This window comes from Artemia sp. Qi Xiang Cuo, chromosome 3 (genome assembly GCF_049724085.1).
Source record: "Artemia sp. Qi Xiang Cuo chromosome 3, ASM4972408v1, whole genome shotgun sequence".
Classification (NCBI taxonomy): domain Eukaryota; kingdom Metazoa; phylum Arthropoda; class Branchiopoda; order Anostraca; family Artemiidae; genus Artemia; species Artemia sp. Qi Xiang Cuo.
The window spans coordinates 40,820,721-40,844,419 of NC_142796.1; the positions used below are offsets into that span (position 1 = coordinate 40,820,721).

The window sequence follows — 23,699 nt, forward strand, 5'->3', positions numbered from 1 at the left end:
TATTTGTCGGATATCTTTGCGATATTAAACGATCTCAACTTGTCTCTTCAAGGAAAAAATTGCGATATATTTACTTCTAATGATAACGTTGAAACTTTTATTAAAAAAATTAAAATTTGGAAAGATAGGATAGAACTAAAAAACTTCGAAATATTTTCCAGTGTCGACAATGTTATAATCGAGAGAAATCATTGTAAAACTTGTATTGCAAAAATTATTTTAGATCACTTAAAAGCGCTAGAAACCTAGTTTATATTAAATATTGATTTCAAAAAGGTAGCTTGGATTCAAAATCTGTTTTGTATTGATTTAACTGAGGTTGATCACAAGCCACTTAAAGCTCAAGAGGAATTTGTGGAACTTTCGAGTGATTCAAACTTAAAACAACAATTTCCAAAAAAGCCCTTGACTGAATTCTGGATCAGAACTAGAACTAATTTTCCCACAATCGCAGATATGGCATTATGTGTTGTTCTGCCATTCAACACTACATATTTATGTGAAGTTACTTTCTGAGCTTTAACACATGTCAAACCCCAATATCTTTCATCAGTAACAAATGTTGAAGAGGTCTTGCGTCCAGCAGTGTCAAACGTTCACCAAGATTTAATTTGTTCTGCAGTAAGAAACAGGAACATCCATCTCACTAAAGTTTTCCCTTTCATTTTAATTTAATCTTTACTACCCAACGACTGTGTTCGATTATATTCGATTGAACTAAGACTTTAAGAATTTTCTTTTATTTATGTTATTGCAAAAAATGCAATTTCGATAAAAAATAGGGCATATAAATTTTGTAAATATAATTAAGACAACTTTTGTGGACTTTTTTATTTTAGATTTTTGTATGTTTCTAAATGAATTCTAAAACTATATATTTCCATGTGTATATGTATATTGTTACCTAATAAATGAATCATCAAAAAATATTTATTTGTCTTATCATTATACTTATATGGGGTCGCCAGGAAACTTGCATTCATAAATGGGGTCGTGAATGAGAAAAGTTTAGGAAACCCTGCATTATCCTCATATTTTGAGGGCAGATGGGGATGAGGACCATGGCCTTTTTGGACTAGAAAACTTTCTACAAATTCACCAAACTAGAAAAAAAAAATTATAAATTTTTTTATCCCTTCTTTAGGACAATCCAGTTTGGCAGAGAGGAGATTCGCTTTGGGGCACAGCCAGGCACACTCCATGAGAAGTAGAATCAACAGTCTTCACTGCAAGATGAACAGTACACAGTTTCTTCATAAATCAGTAATCTTTTATTAATCATATGCACAAAAATTCATGCATATGCAAATTATTTTTCCTTAGAAGAGAATATTTTTTGTTGCAATTCACCAGATATGAGACAGGTTTAGGAGACCTTGAGTAACTCATATATTTAAACCAATTTTAAGCGCATTATGTAGAATTTACTCAAATAACATCTATTTAAAGACTATGCTATTCATACACACGCTGAAAACGTGTCTATACCCCAGAATTTCCGATTTAAACGATTTTTTTACGGCTTTCTATTGACCTAAAAACCAACACAATAGATTCCATAAAAAGTGTATCATTAAAATATAAAATTGGGCCAGAGGTAGCGGCTTCTCTTTCTTCAATCGTCACACAAGGGTACATACCCTTGTGACGATATCTATATAACCACATAAAAAAGCAAAAAGTTCACAAAATGGATTTGCGCATTATATTCGATTTATATCTTTTGTTCTTTTTTGTCTTTAACGTGAACAGAGTCTCCACATAGATATTACTAGCTCATTGGCACTATTTTACTAAGTCATTTAAAATGGTATAAAAAATTTACGTAATTTATAACCCACCATAGCTTACTACTCAAAAGACGCGAAAAGGAATTTCATAAGAAGAACACATCTACACCCGAGGTACTTTTTATGCTTGATCCTATAACAAGAAAAAGTATACCCGGAGAATAATACTAATACTAGTAGCTCACCAAAGTACCAATCTGCTTGGGATTACCACGGCCGTACAAATTTTTCCACCCCCTCCCCAATCTGCATAGTTTCACTCTTTATTCCTTCTCGCGAAACTACAAATTCCTCCCAAATTATTTCTTCTTGACCCTTTCCACTCATTTCAGGTCATCCTGATTTGCGTTTGGCCCGAAAAGCACGATTTTTCGTAACTGATCATCCTTCATCGCTAAATTTATCCCAGTCATCTTTACCTTTCTTCCCTTAACGTTTCTTATTGCTTGAAATACAATCCTTCAAACGAGTTCCTCTGAAACAGTCCCTCTGGATACTGTGGTAACTCTAGAAACTGTTTCTTGAAACTGGAAACTCTGGAAAGTGTTCTGGAAACTATCCTGAAACAGTTCCTCTGGAAATCATCTAGCACATCTTTCTCAGCCTTTCAATGCAACCCAAGTTCCAAGGTTAGACTTGACAACTGTCCTTGCTACTAGTACTACTAACAACTCACTTCAGCACTAAGTCACCAGAGGCCAATAGAGCTACGGACGCTCCTCCTCCATTCCAATCTAATCAAAGCATCCCTCTTAACACCCTACCAAGAAGCTTCCAATCGCCGCTTCCTCCTTTTACTTTAACCCTCCCACCCATGGGCAGGTTATCTTCATGTGGATTAAGCCGCACATGAAAAGCTAAGTTGAAAAGTTCGTTTCTCCGATTTATAAAATCAGACAAAAGAAAAATTCCTGTTTATGCACTCAAAAAAAAGGCACCATTGATATCCTTGTTTCAATAACCAGATAAAGCCCTTTTTTTAAAGTTTCAGAAATACTTTTTACCAAACGCCTTTAATGAATGAGGTCCACTCAGGTTTGCCGCATGGTGAAAAAAAAATCACTAAATTTTAGTAATTTTTACATTTTCTTAAATAATCTAGTGATTTATGTGCTGATATAGTGATTTTTTGTTTAGGCAATATAAAAAATCACTATAAATAGTGATAAATCACTGGGGGTGGCAACCCTGGGTCCGCTACCTCTCTTAAAAGCGTATTTAGATAAACTAGCTTTCCGCCATTAATGGCATCTATGGAGCAACTATGATAGTTGTCGCATCCGCTACAATCTTGTAAAGAAGGAAGTCTAGCCCATAGCAACAAAAAACAAAACAATAACATAATAGGTATTACCGTTTTTATCTTATTGAAGTTATATATAACCGTCATTAAAGATTTTTTTGTTTTTTGTTAATTCTGAATCACTTCTAAGCAAAGTGTATAAGGGTATAATGGCATAATTTCACAAGGGCATAATACCAGTAAAAAAACAGATTCCAAACAGTATTCGACACCGAATTTCTTTATCCTTGCAATTCAAAAAAAAGAAAGAAATATTAAAGCCACCTTTAAGATAAGGCAGTAGTGCAATGAAGGTGGCAAGAAGGGGGTAAGACAAGGTGCTATTTCGTCACCGACAATATTTAATAGCAATATTATAATGACACTGAACTGAGCTAGTTTCTGCGTGAGCTTGAAGATAATTTTATCAAATTAAAACAAGAGTATGCCCATTTTGGACTCCAGTTTAATGTTGAAAAGCCTGAAGTACTGCTGGTTAATGGAAATCCGATGCTGGTCGGAGCGTCACACTTGATGATTTTATTATTGAGCTCGCGGATAGAATTGTATATATGGGCCTTCCTATTGGACGGGGAATACTAGAGACGCAGCGGTTACTGCTTTCTCGGCTTCAGAAGTATAGCCGTATACCGTATACGTATAGCCGTATAGTGGCAAATGAGCGGAAGTTTGACTGTCGTCTGTTGGCCCGGGTGTACAATACTATGATTTTGCCTCATTATCTTAGCCCACTTTGGCATATTTTTACAGCTACAGATAGACTGACATTACGTTCACTATACTAAGAGTATGCAAAGTCATTTCTGCGTTTACCACCATGGACAAGCAATAGATATGTTATAAGTTACGCACCAACACGGTGTTACCAATCCTGAAAAAGCAGTTCTGTAGCAAATTGATCGATATAATTTGTCAGCAAAGTCCCACCCGCAGGCCAAGGTTTAACAGCAGTAGCCGGCATTTGATTCTGATTGTTGCATTTTTGTTTGTTTGTGTCAGAAGAATTAGTGTCTTGTGTTTTTGTTTTTCCTTTATTTTCAGGGATGAGTAATAAATGCATTCATTCATTCAATGGGACTTTCAGAGTAAACAACCCTAACTATCCTTCTAAGTCTAAAAATCTAAGTCTTTTTTTTACTATAGCGTTGCCTAATAAATATCATCTATAAAGTAAGAAACGCCATCTATTTAACACTTAAAATACGCCTTATTTAATCAGTGATTCTGAGGCATCCACATGTGAGGTCTTACTTTTCCATACATGAATGACGTCAACTGAAAAAAATTAACCATAACATTCCAATAATGGGATCGGCTATTTACAAGACGGTCAGCTTTTTCATTCTTTCAATAGACCTATATAATATCGTAATATCACTAATCACTAATCTGATCATCTAATCTGAACACAGTCACGTGATTCTATATGACGGGCAGTCAAACCGAGTATTTATCTATTACAAAAACATAGTTATTCTACAGAGGTGCCACTTTGGTAGGGTGGGGAGATTTACCCCTTCCCCATAAGATTTTGAATAATACGTTTTGCTCCCCACCCCCGCTACATTTCCGTGAATCGATGTCACTGTCAGTCAGTAGGTTATTGATCATCAAAAGAGAAGGTCGTTTTTGCTTTTTATGCCCGAAACGGGCATACGGCCGCAGCTTTCTTACCCTTGCTATTTACTCTATGCTGTAACCTTGATATTACTACTTTACAGACCATGGAGCCTTTGTGGGGACTAGAGCATTATATTTATTTGCATTTTTTCTTTTTTTTTGTACAAAACATCTTATCTTTATTAACAACAGAAAAAAAAAAACAAAAAAAAAAAAAAAACTGAAGTCATCGTTCATGACTGGTAAGGCAATATTTATAGAATGAAACTTTTCGCTTAAAGAATCGTAACTACCCCCCCCCCCTCACCCCCTCTCCCTTTTTTTGCACAAAACATGTCTTATCTTTATTAACAACAGAAAAAAAGGAAAAAAAACTGAAGTTATCTTTCATGACTGGTAAGGCAAAATTTATGCAATGAAACTTTTCGCTTAGAGAATCGTAACTACTCCCCCCTCCCGTCTAATAGCTCACTTCAGGAAAATGCGGCTATTCAGAACGAATCACAACAAAATGAAGCCATATATCACTCTCATTAAGATGTATTGTATTCAAAAGTGATGCTTTTCGGGCACTTAATTCTTTTTACGTCTAATCAAATTCACATACTAAAAAAAGGAAACTTTTACTTACACCCCCTCCGTTCCTATAGTCTCTAATATCAACTAAATAGCATATTTTTCACCTTATCCTTTTTAACATAAAACCATTGCTCAAGTTCGCAATGCCTTATCAATAATTTACCACCCACTTCGCCACACGGTGGCACTTGCGCTGAAAACGGACCTTTCCAAAAAAGGTGATTTTACCTGATCGATGAAAAGTGCCATGCATCTCATCCGTGGAAGGCACCGGTGAGAAATTTCTCCTGATGACTTTGATAGTTTTAGACATACTGCTCCTAATCACAGTCACCGTCAAGCCACTGGCCGTCCTACCCAGTATCTCACCACGAGGCAGGGCATTTTATGAAACACACTGCGAAGGTTGGGTGGATTGAACCCAGTAATGGCTGCCAAAATCATACCCGGGAGAAAACGATCCTCCTGGACATTTGAAGCGCTGGCCATAACAAAACAAATATCTCTTGAGGAGAGATCCGAGGTGGTAGAAAGTTCTCTTACTAGTATCGGTTCTGAGAGTCAAGTACGATTTGCCACTGATGGCTGGAAAGTAGTGGGTGACTCTCCTCTCTTTTGAGGGACGACTGTTGTGTACCCAAGCCGATCTGAAGCTGACGAGAAAAATTCCTGAGATGGGGGAAACATGATGGACAGCATGTTTTTCCCATGGTGGACACGGAAAACATGGTGTCCACCACAATGTTGGACACCATGACGCTACCAAGGAAGGATCTTCTATAAAAGGGGGATAAAAGGGATAGCTGTGCACTGTCTTAAAATACCACGCCCGAGCTGGCACCAAATATTCCAGCCACAATTAGTGATATATTAAAATTATTACATATTTATTTACAATTTTTTTTATTATGATATATCTATTTATTCTGTTTTACACACAAAAAAAACCTCAAAACGCAATTTTTTGTCCATATTCATTTTCCTTACGTTTCTACGAGTCGGAAAAAAACATTTCGGGGGGGGGGTCACCCCCCCCCCCTCTCCCTGGATACGGCCTTGCTATTTACATACAATAAATTATTCATGAGCCTTAAATTACATGGCCACTGGCAGGGTGGCGCGGGACGGGATGGTTAAGGGGAAAAGCCTCCGCAAGAAACAAAAAGATATGAAAAATATAAAAATAAACAGAAGAATGAAAATAATGGAATTAAAATCATGAGAGAAACAAAGCTCATTGTAGCGCTTGTCCCCCTGTAAAGTTGCTTGGCAGTGTTTATGATCTCACCTGGTCGAATTTGGAGTAACAGGTGTCACCGGGGATGCTCCATTAGCAGCTGAAATTCGTCGTGTAGTAGAAACAGTCCTCTGATTTTCTTTTGATTCAATTATTGATTTTTCAATTATTTTTTTCAATTTTGAATGGACCTAAAATATGGCTTGGATAAGCTTTTGAAACAAAAAGCAAGAAAGCCGTAAAAAATTGAAAATAAAAAAAAAGTACAAAAATTAGTAATATATATAAATATATATATATATATATATATATATATATATATATATATATATATATATATATATATATATATATATATATATATATATATATATATATATATATATATATATATATATATATATATATAAAAAATGTTCCGCCTGTAAGTAATTACAGTCAACCTCAAGCCTGGATAAAGGAGGAGAGTTTTGCGGTGGTTTAGCAATCTGCCCCTCGAAAAAAACATGCTAAAAGAAACATCCACGAAAAATATAACCGGAATTACCTTATCAATAACGACCTCTGCACCCGCCTAACAAACAAGATTTTTGAATACGAAAATACCACAAAAATTGGGAAAAGAAACTCCTCGCGTTCTAAACAGGTGTTTAAGGCGCATTCTAAACATCCACTGGTCCCAAAAAGTAACAAACGCGACTATACGACAGAACACATCTCAGCCACTGGTAACCAAAGTGATCAAATACATGAAGTGGAGATACCTTGGCCATATGACCCGCGTGTCTGAAACTTGACTACCAAAGGTCATCCTTCAGTGGCAGCCACGTGGTACCAGAAGAAAAGAACACTCCACAAATCCCCTACAATGCAGTTACCGGGCTGACCTCACAAACCTCAATGCCTCAATCCAACCTGAATGGGAAGATGTCTGGTTGGCCGCAGCGATGAGAGATGACTGGCGACTCTTCTTAGATGCCCTAAGCACTTCTGGAGGCACAGGAGGATCTAAGGTCTAAGGTAAGGCTTTTAATAATGTTTCCGAGCCATAAAAAAAGCCGGCTTGAATTAGCGTCAGGAAAAAAGTAAAGCACAGAAAACAGATGATGGGTGACAAATACGTGAAAAATCTCGATTTTTGGGAGAAGAGGGGTTATAATAAATAATTTTTTAATGGAAATCCTACCCTGAAATGCTTGTTGTTTTTTGGATGGTTGTGGAAACACTTCCTCATAACGGCGTCACCGGAATCAAAATTCCGAGCCCTGTAGTGTGTTGCTACAGATGAGTTCAAACTCTAGGTCCAGGATTACCAAGTAAAGATACATCCCACTGCGCCACTACAGGACAGAAAAAAGTGAGGGGGCACCCATTTTCCAACACCTTATGTATATCTTAGAACACCACGTGTGCCTCACAGTTCCACCACACTTGGAACGCGCCACCTGGTGCACGTGATCTCTGAAAGTAGGCATCTCCTCGAAAAAAGACTCGAAAGCAAACAGTAATAATATCCTGATAGTTCGTGAAAAAGCTCTATACTTTTTGATGGAGGGGTTAAATAAATAATTTTCTTGGAGAATTTCTACTTTAGAATGCAAGAAAAAAACTCGAGAGCAAAAATGTTTTACCAGTTAAAAGTTATATCGGTGCCAAAAAAGTAGAAAAAAATTGGAAGACGAGAGGTGAAATAAATATTTTCTCATGGTAATCGTACTTCCATTACCGTTATATTCGATCAAGTTATATAGGCGACAAAAAAGTAGAAAAATTTGAAAAACGAGAGGTAAAATAAATATTTTCTCATGGTAATCATTCCTTCGAAATACCAGAAAGAAAAAAGTACGAAATCAACAAGATTCTGATAGTTGAGAGCATAAGAAAAAACTAGAAGGGAAAGGAAAGCCGAAAGAGAAAATTAGAAAAATAGATGATGAGTGGCAATTACATGAAGAATTTCAATATTATTGAAGACGAGGGGCATAATAAATAATTTTCTTACGAAAATTCTACTTCAAAATAAAATAAAAAAGCTCAAAAGCAACAATGTTCTGATAGTTAAAAGTTAAAGATCATTGGAGAAACAAATCTATCAAACTTCCTCTATTATTATGTATCTTATATGAATGAATTAATGAATGAAATTTATTTCTCGTTTTTAGCAAATTATAAAAGGAGTAATAATAAATTTTTAAAAAAGAGGAAAAAGAAAATAAAGAAAGACAATGAAATGTGACACAATATACACAACAACAAAAAAGAAGATCTTCCAACAAATCGACTAAAACAAAGAAGTCAATTACATTTTGCATGCAACATATAAATTACGCTTTAAGAAAATAAAACAAATAAATCATGATTTGGATCAAGGGATTTTATGAAATTATTTCGTCTTTCAATAATGGCGGTAAGGGGCTCTGTAGCTACACATTTAGAGGTTACTCTTAAATTTCATCCCCATGAAAGATCTTAAGCCGAACTGGCCAGCCATGGGAAAAAACCAACAAAGAGAAAAATCTCAGTTAAAAAAAAGAAAAAAACAACAACACTGGCCGCAGTCTCTGTTGGTTTTTAATCCCCATGTATATACATGGCCAGAAGTATTTCTCCCCTAATACAGAAATTATGCAATTTGACGTAACAGCTTCAAACTTAACCCTAGCTTTAGCTTAAAACATAATACAGTTTAGATTTTTTTTTTTTCATACTTTGCTTCCTTTGTTTTAGAGTTACGGTTACAATTGGAACGGGTTCGCTCTTTCTTTACGGTTCTCACGAGCTGTTTAAAATTTGACAAAAATTCAAAGGCATTTTAAGCATTGTATTATTTGTAAAGACGTCCAAGAACTCAATATACCTTTGCCAAATCTTGAAGACAAAATATTCAAGCTGAAACAAAACAAATTTAACAGCAATTTTTTTTCAAATTATTTTTTTTTCTAAAGTAGAACTATTCAGGAACATAGTAGGTCAAATTGACCAATGTTCTAACTGGACAATCGGCGTTCGATTTATTTATTTATTTATTTGCATCAGTTCTTCACATCGGCTCTTCAAACATAACGCCTGCAAACAGTCTAGTGAACATTGTCGGTCATGTGCCAACTCTAAGTCTCGGTCGCAACTCGCAAGCCCTTGATTCCAGCTCACTTACCCAGTAGGCTAAGCCCAGACAGAATAAAAACTTAAGTCGCCCTTTTACCTGAAAGTCTAATGAACTTTGTCTGTCATGAGTTTTTGAATCCGTTTTTGATCTTCAATTGCCTTCAAAGAGCCCAGAATACTGATAGACTATCTGAATTACCCTTACTGTATGTCTGGGATATTCAGGAGCGGATCCGGGGGAGCCACGGGGATAGGGGCCCCAAAGATTTCTCTGACGCCTCATTCCGATTTTTTTTTACTTTTTCTACTCTTTTTTTAAATGAACTTATCAATTTGGTCAATTATTGGCGCCCTAGTCACCCCCTCCCCCCAACCTCCCCAAGATTTTGCTCTAGATCCGCCAGTGAGGGTAACAGACCATCACGAAGACGCGAAAATAACCATTTTTTATGCAACTCCGAAAAAGGTATGCCAGTTTTGTCTCTTACAGAGACTATCTGTCTTGGCTTAACTCTAATTTAACCTTCAAGTTTTTGATCAATTTTACCACATTTTCACTTGGACCGGACCGGGCTCATTGAATCATTTATTGGGCCCATTTTGAAGCCTAGAACAGAAGAAGTCGAGAGGGATATTTTGAGAGTGATTGTTGAGAATCGGTTGTTATATAAGTGTTTCTGCTTGGGGACGAATATATTAGGCAAACGACTGTGTTATCAAGAAGATTCTATGGAAGAAGCAACCAGAAAAAGTATAAAAAAATTAATTATTTGAGATATTTCAGCTAGTGGTGTCGAATTAGCTACTGACCTTTTACTCTGTCTCGGCTCCAGCCTAGGCATGTACAGTCATATACGTTTGTTTCAGTAATGGGACAGATCATAGCGCCACAAACGGACGTGGTCAGCGGAGCGAACTACGGGTCTCCTATATTCCTGCCACATGAAGCAATCGCTAAAAATTCATCATTACGCAAGCGCGAAGGAGGAACCAATGAAAAACTGTGCAACACATGATGTGTCCCAAACCTCTTCAATAGAGAAGACAGGAACATATATGGCTGCATACATGGGCGTAGGCAGCATTAGGCAGCATATTGTCTAGTGGGGGGGGGCAGTCGATAGTGTGATGGAGTTTTATCAACAGCTTTTTCCAAACCATCTGCTTTTTCAGCCATATCTAATGTAAATTTGAAGGTCTAGGGGGGGGGGGGGGCCGCTGCCTCCCACCCTACGCCCATGGCTGCATATATACCTTGGCAGTGGTCTCGGCCTAGCATGTCCAGCTCCATCTTTTTAGAACAAACAAAAAACGCCTAAACTTAACGAAAAAAAAAAACTTAAAAGTTCTCGCTGAATCTGTATTGTAGCAAATTCTGTATTTCCCTGATCAAGTTTTTGCTAAAATGCAAAAGATGGAATCACTTTGAAATTGGACATCGGTCACAAAATTTCATAAATGAATCGTGACGGAAAATTTATCAAAGTGGATATTGCAAAAAAAAAGAGGATACAATTAATATTAAAGTTAAAAATACCTGGTGAATAAATACATCTTGAACTTTACAAATAATCGATGATGCTAATGTTAAATAATCAATAATCGCCATGTTAAATTTTTTCTATAGTTAATATTTTCTTTTTTTGAATGTTCTGTATTTCTTGCGTGTATTTAATTTCTTTTTACTCCACATTTCAATACTTGTTGTACAGTGTTTTTGTAGACAATAAATAAATTATCATTATATCATTGTCATAATCGGTGCAATAAGTTTGAAAGAAGTTACTATACAAGTTCGAGAAGCTACTTATTTCCCACATCACACTTACTTAAAAGTGATGTTAAGAGCTCTATAACTTGAGTGACGAAACCAGCATAGTGAAATACATAACCTATGTTGCGTTTCAAGTACCAATGACAGAGAAATTGAACCCTGACAGTTTGATTAAGAAGAAACTTACACAATTATCTATATCTTTAAAATTAAGGAAAAACAGAATTATTTTTTATGAAAAAAAAATTCTATATGCAGAAGGCTAGTTTTTGTTGTAGTTGGTACCAAACTAAAAAAATAATGAGGCTAAAACAAATGGCACCAAACACCTTAAGAAGGTGTAACATTCCTTTGAAGGTTCAGTTGTCTTTTAGAAAAAAAATATTTTCGTTTTTTTAGGGATACAGGGTTTATTAAAAAAAAAAAAAAAAAAAAAAAAAAAAAAAAAAAAAAAACTTCCTTGAGCTTTTGCTTGCTTGGAGTAGCCTTTTAAACATAGGAATAAAATCTACACTTGCCGCGGCTCCTGGGCCCAACGACCCTTTCTAACAACAATTCATACCACCTACCAACACACCGAAAAACCCTGCTTCATCCAAAAAATTTAGACAGTTTTTTTGTTTTTTTTTGGGGGGGGGGGAGGGTGGAGAACTGTAGAGCACATGATTTAATTTAACTATACTTAAAAAATTATACAATTATACAAAGGATTATCGACTGTATAGAAATTCTCTAGAGCTAATTGGGTTAATTGTTTGTCACTTGCTAGAGCACAGACAGCATAAAAGCACAAGATCACGACAGCACAATTAACTTTTAGTCATCTATTTTTTTTATGATTGAAAGGTACTGTGGTCTTTGGGATCACTAAGGTCCCAATTTTTAAGACAGAGAGGGAGAAAGAAACAGAGAGAACAAGAAAGAGAGAGAGAGGGGGGGGGGGAGAAAGAGAAAGAGAGAGAGGGAGAGGGTGATTTGTTAAGATTTAGTTTAGATGCAGAAGGAAACTGACCTTAGCGAGTTCTGAATGAATAACTTGTTCAGCAGAGAAAAACGTTTGTAGATTTGTGACATAAAACAAGATAAAAGAATCGTGGAGATCAGGCAGTTCGTCGTTTAGCTCCGAGGTGATGATACCAAAAGTCCTCTTAGCTTCATCAACAAGTTCTTTGGCTTTGCTGATTTTTCCTTGATCGCGTTTCTCCTGCATTGTTACCAAACTATGGTAACAATGCAGAAGACTATCATAATCGACTAGTTTGCGGTTTCGCTTCTCAATCTTTTTCTAAAAAGAAATATATAAAATTAAGGAATTTATCTTTTTTTATTTCCCTAATTATGGCAGTCTAATTCAAATGGCACTTCAACCTTAAAACAAAGCTGACTTTTTCCTCGAATAAAGCCGTGCCTAAACCTTGGCTTTTTCAGACTCCGTGATCCAGAGCCAGAGCCAAGTCAGTGACTCCGTGATCTTTGACTTTTCTGGTTGGTCCAGTCTCTTTCAGTGCTTATTTATGCTCAAAACAAATCAGGCGAAGCGGCTTATTTTTTCAGAACAAGTTAAATCCAGCGAACAAAAAGCAGACTTCAATTGGAAAAGCCACACTAAAGACATGTCTAATATCAGATATTCCCAATTGATCAATTAGGTATATTGATAAACATCAATATCAAGCCATATAAATTGATGCAGACATTGCGGGGAAACTAAAAAACTCCACGCTCCCGATCATAAACATTCGACAAGTGTTCATCAAAATCCATTCAGAAAATTCGAGATGAGGGCCCCTGGAATCTATCTAACACACCTCAGCACTTAAAAAAAAACTACTTCCCCATGATAGGTGGAGAAGAACTTGGGTATGACCTCTAATAGGGTCATGTACCTATGTAAGCAAATGATTAGTCACTTAATGGTCAGATCTTCTATCTAAAGCAGTGTTTTGAATAAACTGTAGAGGGATTAAAAAGTAGGTGACCTCTATAGTAAAGATACAATGACTTGCGCCACTTATAATTTCATCGGCACTTTATAGATTTATGGCATATATTGAGCCCAAATACGGACGTAAACGGGAAAATCGTGACTAGAAATTCTTCTTTCACGAACAGGAGATCGAAAACAATGGCAGAACGTAGTCAAACACATCCATAGTGCTGAGCTGGGCTGAGCAGCCTGTGGCTCAACCCAAGTACAAGTGAGCAAGTTATTTAAAAACGTCTAGGAATTAAATCAAAAACAAGTTTTTTCAACTAAAAGTAAGGAGCAAGATCAACCTTAAAATGAACAGAAATTATTACGTATATGAAAGGAGTTGTCCCTCCACAAGACCTTGCTCTTTACGCTAAAGTTTTTACTTTTTGTCCTAACTCTTTAAGAACGATTCCTGAAAAACAAATGGCTGTTTAATTAGAACAATAAGATTTGTTTTAAAATTCTACACAAAAAAACTTTAGCGTAAAGAGCGAGGTCTTGAGGAGGTTGTTGTTCCTTACTTTCACTTGAAAAAACTTGTCTTTTTTAAATTGAATTTCTGGTCGTTTTATACCGGGAAATCCGGCTCTCTCTCCATGAAAAATTCAGGTACTTGTGCATTATACGCCACTCACTCAAGTTTACGATAACTCAGGAACAGACCGGTTTCTTCGTTAGTTTAGCAACAAATTTGGGCTATATATTTGCACGTTAGGGGGGGGGGGTTAAGTACAGCGGGTCTGCATGCAAAATGTGTTTGGTACGATAAGTCTGAATGTGTTAGGTACGATAAGTCTGCATATTATGAAGTAAGAATTGTTTTCTGACTTCAAACTGTCCAAATACTTTACCCCCCCCCCCTATGTACAAAAATGGCGGCCGGTGTCCCCCCCCCTCGCGGAGTTTTACACACAGCGCAACCTTGAGTGAGTGGCGCATAATACACAAGTACTAAAATTTCTCCCCCTAAGGAAATTAAAAAAACAAAACTCAAACTCGCGGAGTATTTTCCGCGAGGGGGGGGGTATTTTCCGAGGGGCATTTTCCGCGGGGTATTTTTCGGGAGGTAGTTGCCGGGGGACGGAAAACACCGGCCACCATAATTTCCAAAATACTCCGAAATCGATGGTAATAAGAAAGCTGAGGCTAAGCCAGAGGCGAGAATGGGGCCCGGTCATCCTTGGATGGGTTAAGGCCAAAATTGGCTCTTTCTATTACTCAGGGCTATAGAAAAGCGGTTATCAGAATATGGAATATTGAGCGGATAGAGTTAGATTGTCATAGACAGGTGGAGGAGGGTGGTGTACAAAATAAGAAAGTTCTTCTTGGAATGAACCTGCAACTGATTAGGTACACAGTGCAACTGAAAAAGTCTGACATGGGAACGAGGATGGGGGTCATAAAGGGAATTTCTAGTTGTGGAGAGTGTTTTCTTAAAAAAGGGGACGACCGAGTCTCAAGGTCGCTAGGGAATTGCCCAGGGAACTTGGAAATATCTAAATACCAGACACACCAACTACTTATTTTTCAAGATTTGAATGTCTACCTGGAGGATATAATATGTTCACTAGCTGCCGAAGTTCTTGACAAAGCCATGAAAACTAAATGCGTTGGCATGTACAAAATAAGTGAACCTATTCCCCAGGGACTGAAGGAAATGGACCCCAGCCACTGGAGCCTTGGCTGAAGGATCCACCATATACAAATTATAAAAGAATGTGTGAACTATAATCGAAAAAGACCCCAGCGAAAAAATACCACAGAAGGGATACCATTGCCCTGTAACTACGAGTTGTGTGAAAATCATCCCTATGGATTGGTAGTGAGGCAGATAAGAAGTCAAATACTAACACAAATACCTTGCAATTGCAGGTAAAAATAAGGATATCTGAAAAATCATAGGTTAGGACATGTGTTATACATTCCCAAATCAGATGTCATGAAATTAACTCAGAATACCCAAATATTTACTGCCTAAATAGCCTATCTGGGGAAAAAGAAGACATGTCATTCCAAACTTAAATATAGAAAGAATGGACACAAAGAAATATAAATGATAAAGACTTAGGATACAAGTTTTGAGGCAACCAAAGAAAAGCTTCTGTTTTTAGGGCCCGAATTTTCAGGGACGCCTGCACTCAAATGATTTTTTGTGTACTAGTTTACTCTTGGCCCAGGGACCTACAACTGCGCGTTTCAACCCCCCCCCCCCCCTCAAAAAAAATGTGAGACCCTCTTGACCCAAAAGAACGATCACTGAAATTTCGAGCGAATCCCACACCCAAGATCTGTCACGGTAAAACCTATTTGTAAACACTTGGCACTTCGCATTACATTTATATTGCACCCCATAGGGTCCTCGTTCCACCGGCTGTGCGAGTTATACCACTCCTGAAGGCATAATTACTGGATCTTCCGACTATTTTGAAAAAATAGCAATCTCAAAATATTGATCAGATGTCTTGGGGGTTACATGAAGTCATAAAGCAAAAAAGGGCACGGGAAGAAGTCTGGTTGCCCTCCAATCACTTTCGATTTTCAACAAGAGCACTAGAACTTTCAATTCCCAATCAAACGAACCTTCTCCCAAGTTTTTACGGCCACCCCTTTATATGAAGTGACTGGGAGGGGGAGAAGAATGAACTAGAGTGAGTACAGGCTATTCCAGCCTATACTGTAATGTTATTGTAATTTAGGTGGTTATGAATTATAGGGTTTCACAACCGAGGGTTATGTATAATAAAAGCCCTTTTTAAACCAATTTCTGAATATTGTCTAAATCCAACATTTTTGAAATATCAAATTTTAATGACGTCAATTTGACACAATTCTATATTTTATAAAATGAACCAGCTTTTCACCTCAAACATTTTAATTATGTTAATTTAATTGTTCCTTTTATATTTTATTGCTAGGAAAATTCACGTCATATACTTCTTTATTATTAATATATTTGTGATAAAGTGTAGGTATGGGTAGTTAAAGAAGCCGGGGAATTTATATTATTTTTAAAAAATTTAAAAGACAAAAGAAAACTTGTTGATAAAATTAAAACTAATTAAATCATACAAAACTGCCATTAAATATTGAAAACAACAAAGAAACTGTTTATTAAACGTTAAATTAGAACTAAATAGAATTAAAACTAAATATTGAGTAGAAAAAAGAACTTAATTATTTAACCATCTTCTTGGTAAAATACTTCGAGACCAATTTTTAATAGCATCTATGATTTGGGAGGGGGGCGAACAGCAACTGGTGGTATGAAGAAAATTGACGCTACGCTGAAGCGATGAGACAGGGTGCTCCTAATATAATATTTACCATTCCTGAATCAGCTACAAATGGCAAGTTTTCTTCGCATTTAAGAAATTTTTGGTTACTATGGGCCGTTGTTCGTTCTTTACTAGACTGCCCCTACTGGATCATCATGATGCATGTAGCCGTAATTCCATTTTATGAACTATTGTCTCATTTTGTGGGGCATCATGGTTGACTCCTTAGGGACAAACTAATAAATCACGAACCCTTGTCCATAGTAACCGAAAATAAAAAAACACGTAAAAAAACAACTGTCAAATGAGAAAGAATTGTCATCTGAAACTGATTCAAGAACGGTAAATATTGTCTGGATTAATCAAAATTATAAGAGTTCCTGGTTAAATTTCTTTTTGGTAATTTCGGAAAATAGCCTACGACCCCCCAAAAATGGCATCAAATTAAAAAGAAAACTGCACAATTGGATTCAACATAGCCAAAAACCGCACTTGGAAGAACTACAGTTCCCCATTGACCAACAAGGAAAATCAGTTTTTCCCATGGGAACCTAACAATGTAAACGATGTTTTTATAGCGGTTATGAATAAATAAAAAAACAAGTTTTTTTAACTGAAAGCAAGGAGCAATATTGAAACTTAAAACGAACAGAAATGATTAAGTATATGAGGGGGTTCGTCCCCTAGTCATTACCTCGCTCTTTACGTTAAAGTTTTTTATTGTTTTAAAAAATACAGTTGTGTGACAGAGTCAAACCTTAGCGTAAAGAGCGAGGCGTTGAGGAGGGGGCAGCCCCTTTCATATACGGAATAATTTCTGTTCGTTTTAAGCTTTAATGTCGCTCCTTACTGTCAGTTAAAAAAAACTTGTTTTTTTTTATTTAATTTCTGAACATTTTTGAATGAATGCAGCTTTGATTTTGGCTCACCGTACATGAATAATTAAAAAGAAATTTGCATATTAATTTTACTTGTTTTGGCTAAATGGCTTCCTCGAAATTTTGTTCTGACGTAACTTACGAATTAACTTACGTAACGAACTTCTATATTCGTATGTCTTTATTACGTATATTAGGGAGTTTACTCCTAGTCAATACCTCGCTCTTTACGCTAAAGTTCGAATTTTGTTTGAATCACAAAGACCGGTTAATTAGAATAGATAGCTCTTTTGAAAGTACTAAAAAAAAAACTTTAGCGTTACTAAAAAAGGACTAAAAAAAAAAAACGGGCGAGGTATTGACTAGGGGACGGACCCCCTCATATACGTAATAATTTCTGTTCGTTTTAAGTTTTAATGTTGCTCCTTACTTTCAGTTGAAAAAACTTGTTTTTTAAGAATTAATTTCTGGTCGTTTTTTAAATAATGCTGGGAAATCCGGCGCCCCCTTCATAGACATGTCCCTTCCCCCAAGGAAACATCCTCCATGGGAAGATCCTCCCCCGTACCCCCTCCTCCGACAACCCTCCCCCCCCAAGCAGAAGAAAATCCCTCCTGAAACGACTGTATACTTTCCATTAACCAATACCATATGTAAACAATGGGCAAAGTTCAAAACTTGCAGCCCTTCCCCCGGGAACTGTGGGGGATTAAGTCATCCTCAAAGACATATTTATTAAATTTTCGACTATGCTGAACAAAATGGGTATCTCTAAATTTTGATTGGGTGACTTCGGGAAAAAAATGAGCGTGGGAGGAGGCCAAGTTGCCCTCCAATTTATTTGTTCACTTAAAAGGGGCACTAGAACTTTTAATTTCCGTTCAGATGAGCCCTCTCACGATATTCTAGGACTACTGGATCGATACGATCATCCCTGGAAAAAAAGACACGCATCCGTGATAACCCTTCTGGCAAAAAATACAAAATTCTACATTTTTGCAGATAGGAGCTTGAAACTTCTTTCGTGAGGTTCTCTGATACACTGAATCTGATGGTGTGATTTTCATTAAATTTCTATGACTTTTGGGGGTTGTTTCCCTCTTTTTTCAAAAATAAGGCAAATTTTCTTAGGCGCGTAACTTTTGATGGGTAAGACTAAACTTAATGATAATTATATATTTGAAATCACCAAAAAATTTGATTCTGTTCATTTATCTATTGGTATCAAAATTCTGGTTTTTATAGTTTCGGTTACTATTGAGCCGGGTCGCTCCTTACTTACAGTTCGTTACACGAACTGTTTGAAAATTAAAACTACATTATTTTATATACTGGGAAAACTAACAGCCAAACATTCCAAAAAGAAAAATAGGACCAATTCCCATTTCAATTTAATAACGGGGTTTATTCAAGAAAACAAACAAAACACAAAAATAAAACACTGAAAAATAACAATGCAACAGAGCAATCAACCCTCCTTAAGCTTTGGCTTGTTTGGAGTAACCCCTTAAACACGGGAATACTACTACTATTACTACTAACAACACACCGCAGCACCAAGCCGCCTGAGGCCAACAAAGCTACGCACACTCCTCCTCCGTCCCAATCTATTCAAAGCACCTTCCCAGGAAGTTCCCATTTCCTTTAAATCATTCTTTGACATCATCCCACCTCAACCGCGGACGACCTGCGTTCCGTTTAGCCCTAGACGGCTGGCCAAAAAGAAATATCTTTGGTAATGTGTCATCCTTCATCCGCAGAACGTGCCCTAGCCATCTAATCAACTTTTCTCTCATTATTGCCCTAAAAAGCGGGATTGAACCACACTTTTCGCACAGCCTACAGTTTGAAATACGGTCAATCAGCAGGGTACCCAAAACAATCCGTAGACAATTTCTTTGAAAAACGTCAAGCAAACCTTCATCCGCTTTTCAGAACGCCCACGCTTCAGAGCCATATGTGACCACTGTCATCACTGTAGCTTCCAATATTCTAATCTTGGTTTGTAGACCTATCTTCCTATTCTTCCAAACTTTTTTTTTTAACTGTGAAAAAACAAAAAAACCTTGAGCCTTGGCTATTCTGCTTTTAACATCTTCACTGCTCCCACCGTCTTTACTAATAATACTAATATCCTTCCGTACGACAACTCATTCCACCTGCCAATACACTCAAAAATCCCCCCTTTCCATTCAACACAAAATTAAACAATTTATTGGCATTTTTTTTTCGGGAACTTGAGAGTGAATGAAATTCAAATGAACTATTCTTCAAAAATCATAGAACCGGCGACAAACTGTTTTAAGGTGTCTAAGGCCAGTTACTTGGTTTGGGACGGGGGTCAGTGGCGTGACTCTGTAAGCTCAGCCAGAGTCAACCCAGCCCTAAATGGGTATCTGAAGAAACATGGGGAATGTAAGCACGAAGGGTGTACGAAAGCACAGGATGCCTGGCCCCCCATTGCACTTCCTGGCTGAAGGGCCTTGAGACGGAGATCCGCACCACCGGTTTACACGCACACTGCCTTTTACCTCCTATTAAGTTTAGTCGCGACATTAAAATACCGATTAAAAAATTGGCAAACTCATTGTAACCAAAAATTCAAAAATACATTAAAAAAAAAACAAAAAAAAACTGTCAGGTGAGGAAAAATCACTATTTGAAGCTGATTCAAGAATGGTAGCTATGAATTCGATTTTTTTTTATCGTAAAAGCTTATGGCGAAAGCACATTTACGATGATTTCAAAAAAAGCCTGAAACCCCGCGAAAATGGTGTTACATTTCCGAAAAAGTGCAAACATTCAGGAGGAATGTTCGCACACATATACAGTGTAATTCTGGCCGGACGATATTAATTCCTCCTTTGGAGTCCTTTCCGTATTTTTTTAGGGTGGGGGGGGGGGCTTTCTGCACATATTTCCGTGTACAGATCCGAATCACCGTGAAGATTAAGGAGATTTTATTTGTATAACCATTATGTGACACAAAAGTAAGCCAACTACTTTTTTTTATCGTTTATATGTCGGATAGGAGAAAGCTAGCCGTGTCCTTTAGCACATACCCCTTCTACGCCCCTGATTCCTATAAATTATGTAGTAGTGACCAAATGTATTAATAAATCAGATGTACTAATTGCCAGAATCTATGTAAGCCAAAAACTTGCTCCATAAGGTAAATTTGCATTAACCACAGTTGTGTTACCGCTGATAAAGTCAAGAAGGATTTTGGAGTTTCATGGCCTTGCCGATTTATTCAACTTTTGCAACTAAAAATGCTGATCTTTCTTTACCATTTATTTTTTGCCAACAAAATAATTTGGCAAGAACAAAATAATTCCAAGAAGTGAGGTTTTTTTTTCAAAGTAGAAAGCGACCATACAAAGTTACAAATATAAGCGTTTTGGTGATAACATTAATAGTGAACAACTCTTCTTCCCGCAAAATTCCTCCCATATACAAAACAGAGCAGCCAAAGGGCACGATATGTGCAGTAATTGAGCAACCATGACAAGCACCACATATTCTGCCCTCATTTGGAGTATAGGTGGAATATTCTAAAATTCCTGATTTTCTTCGTTCATTTCATTGGTCTTAATTTACGTTTCGCAGCTCAATTTTACAGATGGGATTTTCAGAGGGTAATTGTCTACGGGGAGATTTTCCAGGAGGAATTGTCCACGAAGGGGAATTTTCTGATGGAAAGTTTCCACAAAGGAGCTGTCCGAAGGACATTTTCAGAGGAGGGGGGTCAGGAAGGTTTGTGAATTTTTCAGGGGGAATCAGTCGGACAAAGACGGAAGATGGTGCGGTTTTCTAAGTTAAATTAAAAATATGGTCAAATTTTCCAGTAGTAAATGATATGCTACTTTTCCTTATTGCAGCACCAAGACAGCACAAAGAAAGCACTACAGACAGCACAACTGCATACGTCCCTTCTCTACCCCACCCGGTTTACAGCTACCTTATCAGAGCTTTTCTAAAAGCGATAAATCTCTCTCTCTCTCTCTTCTTTTATTTATAAATAAATTTTATATATAAAATAAGATTTTATAAATCATTTTTAGTAACTGAGCATACTCAGTTAATTAGCAACTGAGTAATTAAACTAAACACAAACAATCTTTCTGGAAATCATCCCTCAACCTTTAGAAGCACCGACCTTTTGCATATAATCGTAAAAAAAAATTGTCGATGCAGAAAGCGTTGGTTTTGGCACCTTTCATTCGCCTTTTTATGGTAACCCCGCGTATGTCCTAACAAAGGAAATTAGACTTACCCTCATTTCGGGGAAATGAGCTTGGTATGTATTCAGGGGAATGAGGACCTGGTCTGTAACTTTATGAGCCAGGTCTTGCCACAACATATCAACTGTCTGGGTCTGTAGATACAGTAGGTCATGTCCAGTCCAATCGGATTCGTATACTTCACCTATGGATTCATACAAGCTCTTACTCGCCGCTCGCATTTCTGAAATAATTAAACGATTTCAGTCGATTATAGGTTTTATATAGTCTATACTTTGGAAAATGCCGTAGGCCTACAGAATATAGCAACTTATAAGAGTGGAAATTGGCGCTAGTGTTCAAAAATCATCAACGCTATCTTGTATTTGGCTTTTTTTGTCATTTTTTCACATATTTACTTCAATTTTCAGTCCTGGTACGAAAAAAATGCCAAGGAATGCCTAACACTAGACAGCGTTGGCAGTTCTTTTTTGTCTACACTAGCGCCAGTTTCCACTTCTGTAAGTTGCCCATGCTCAGTTCGTTTTTAAAACTAACTAAGCAAACAAAGCTACTAAACCAAGGAATTTTTTTCTTTACAAATTAGATTTCTTTTTTTTCAATAAAATTCTGTCTCAAAGTCCTTACTGCAATACTTTTTTTTTTTTTTTTTTTTTTTTTTTATAGTTAACGCTTGGAATTAGAAAGCAGGAACAACTTAAATTTGACATAGTTAGTAAACAAAATTTACAGTAGCTTGAACTCATGTTATTTTTCTACGGTAAGTCTTATAAATTTCTTTTAAATAAAGCTTGATACTTATGTATTATAGCGACCCCAATCAAGAAGTGAAGTTAGGTTAATCCTAATGAAATATACCTAAATAAAGACCCGTATCCAGGATTTTTTTTTCAGGAAGGGTTTTACAGTTTTTTTTCAGAGGGGGGGGGGTAAAAAAATCTTTTAAAAATTCATCAAACATTTGTTTATATTCATTTTTGTTATGGATCTACGAGTCAGACAAAAATTTCAGGGGGGGGCAAACTCCGTAAACCCCCCTGGTTACGGCCTTGCTTAAATATGATGAAAATATAATACTTTAGTAACAACATTATGGAAACTACAACAAAGAATTATGGAAAGCAGGCCGCCCAGAACATATTATGTTAAATACCTAACACAAACCTAACCAAAATACCAACACTATATATTAAATATTTAATTAAAATATACTTATAGGATAGTTTATCTCACTGTGCCTAAGCTAATTGTCTCCGAATGCAGAAAGACAAATCGGTTTTACACAGACAGATCAGTTCAAACTTCTTGAGTGGGGTCGTTATAATATATAAGTACCTAAAGCTTATCAAAAACATATTTCAGGAAAAAGTAACATTCAACCTGTAACATGCTGATATACTATACAGGTATATCCTTTAGGGCCGTTTCCAGGGGGGGGGGGGGAGGTTACCGGGTTGAACACCGAACCCAAAAATTTTTCTGGAACTCGTAAAAATAACAAAAATATCTATAAAGACATTTTTTATGCCTTTTTTAAAGTTTATTTGCGTACCCCCCCCCAGACAAAATCCTGGATACAGCCTTGTTACCCCATAAAGTAACTATAAAATAGACCTATAAAGTAACTATACAAGGATTTACTATAGAATAACATGCTGATATATTATACCACCAGATAGAAACACTGAAAGAAAGACAAATATAACAGAGACACAGAAAAACCCTACTCAAGGTTTTTGACATTACAAATAAATACAAAATATTTTTCTCCGACTTTTTTTTGCCCTTGTTAAGGTTCAGTTGGCCCTATCTACATGCAACTTTAAAGTCAATTGAGAAATACCTATGTATGGTTTCTCAAATCTGCGTTCAGAAAAGTTCGTTAGCCCTGCTTAGGCCCTATTTAGCCAAATATGTTT

General features: G+C 36.7%; 1 protein-coding gene across 1 annotated transcript; it reads right to left on the bottom strand.

Annotated features, from left to right (window-relative positions):
• Positions 1-958: 958 nt before the first annotated feature.
• LOC148954100 (bridging integrator 2-like) lies at positions 959-22,095 on the bottom strand. The gene is made up of 4 exons (XM_089086916.1): positions 21,813-22,095; positions 12,421-12,693; positions 6,581-6,720; positions 959-1,103 (listed from the first exon to the last, which is right to left on the bottom strand). Exons 1-4 carry the CDS (start codon positions 21,999-22,001, stop codon positions 1,088-1,090), a joined length of 618 nt encoding a protein of 205 aa, XP_088943042.1. The 5' UTR covers positions 22,002-22,095; the 3' UTR covers positions 959-1,087.
• Positions 22,096-23,699: the final 1,604 nt, after the last annotated feature.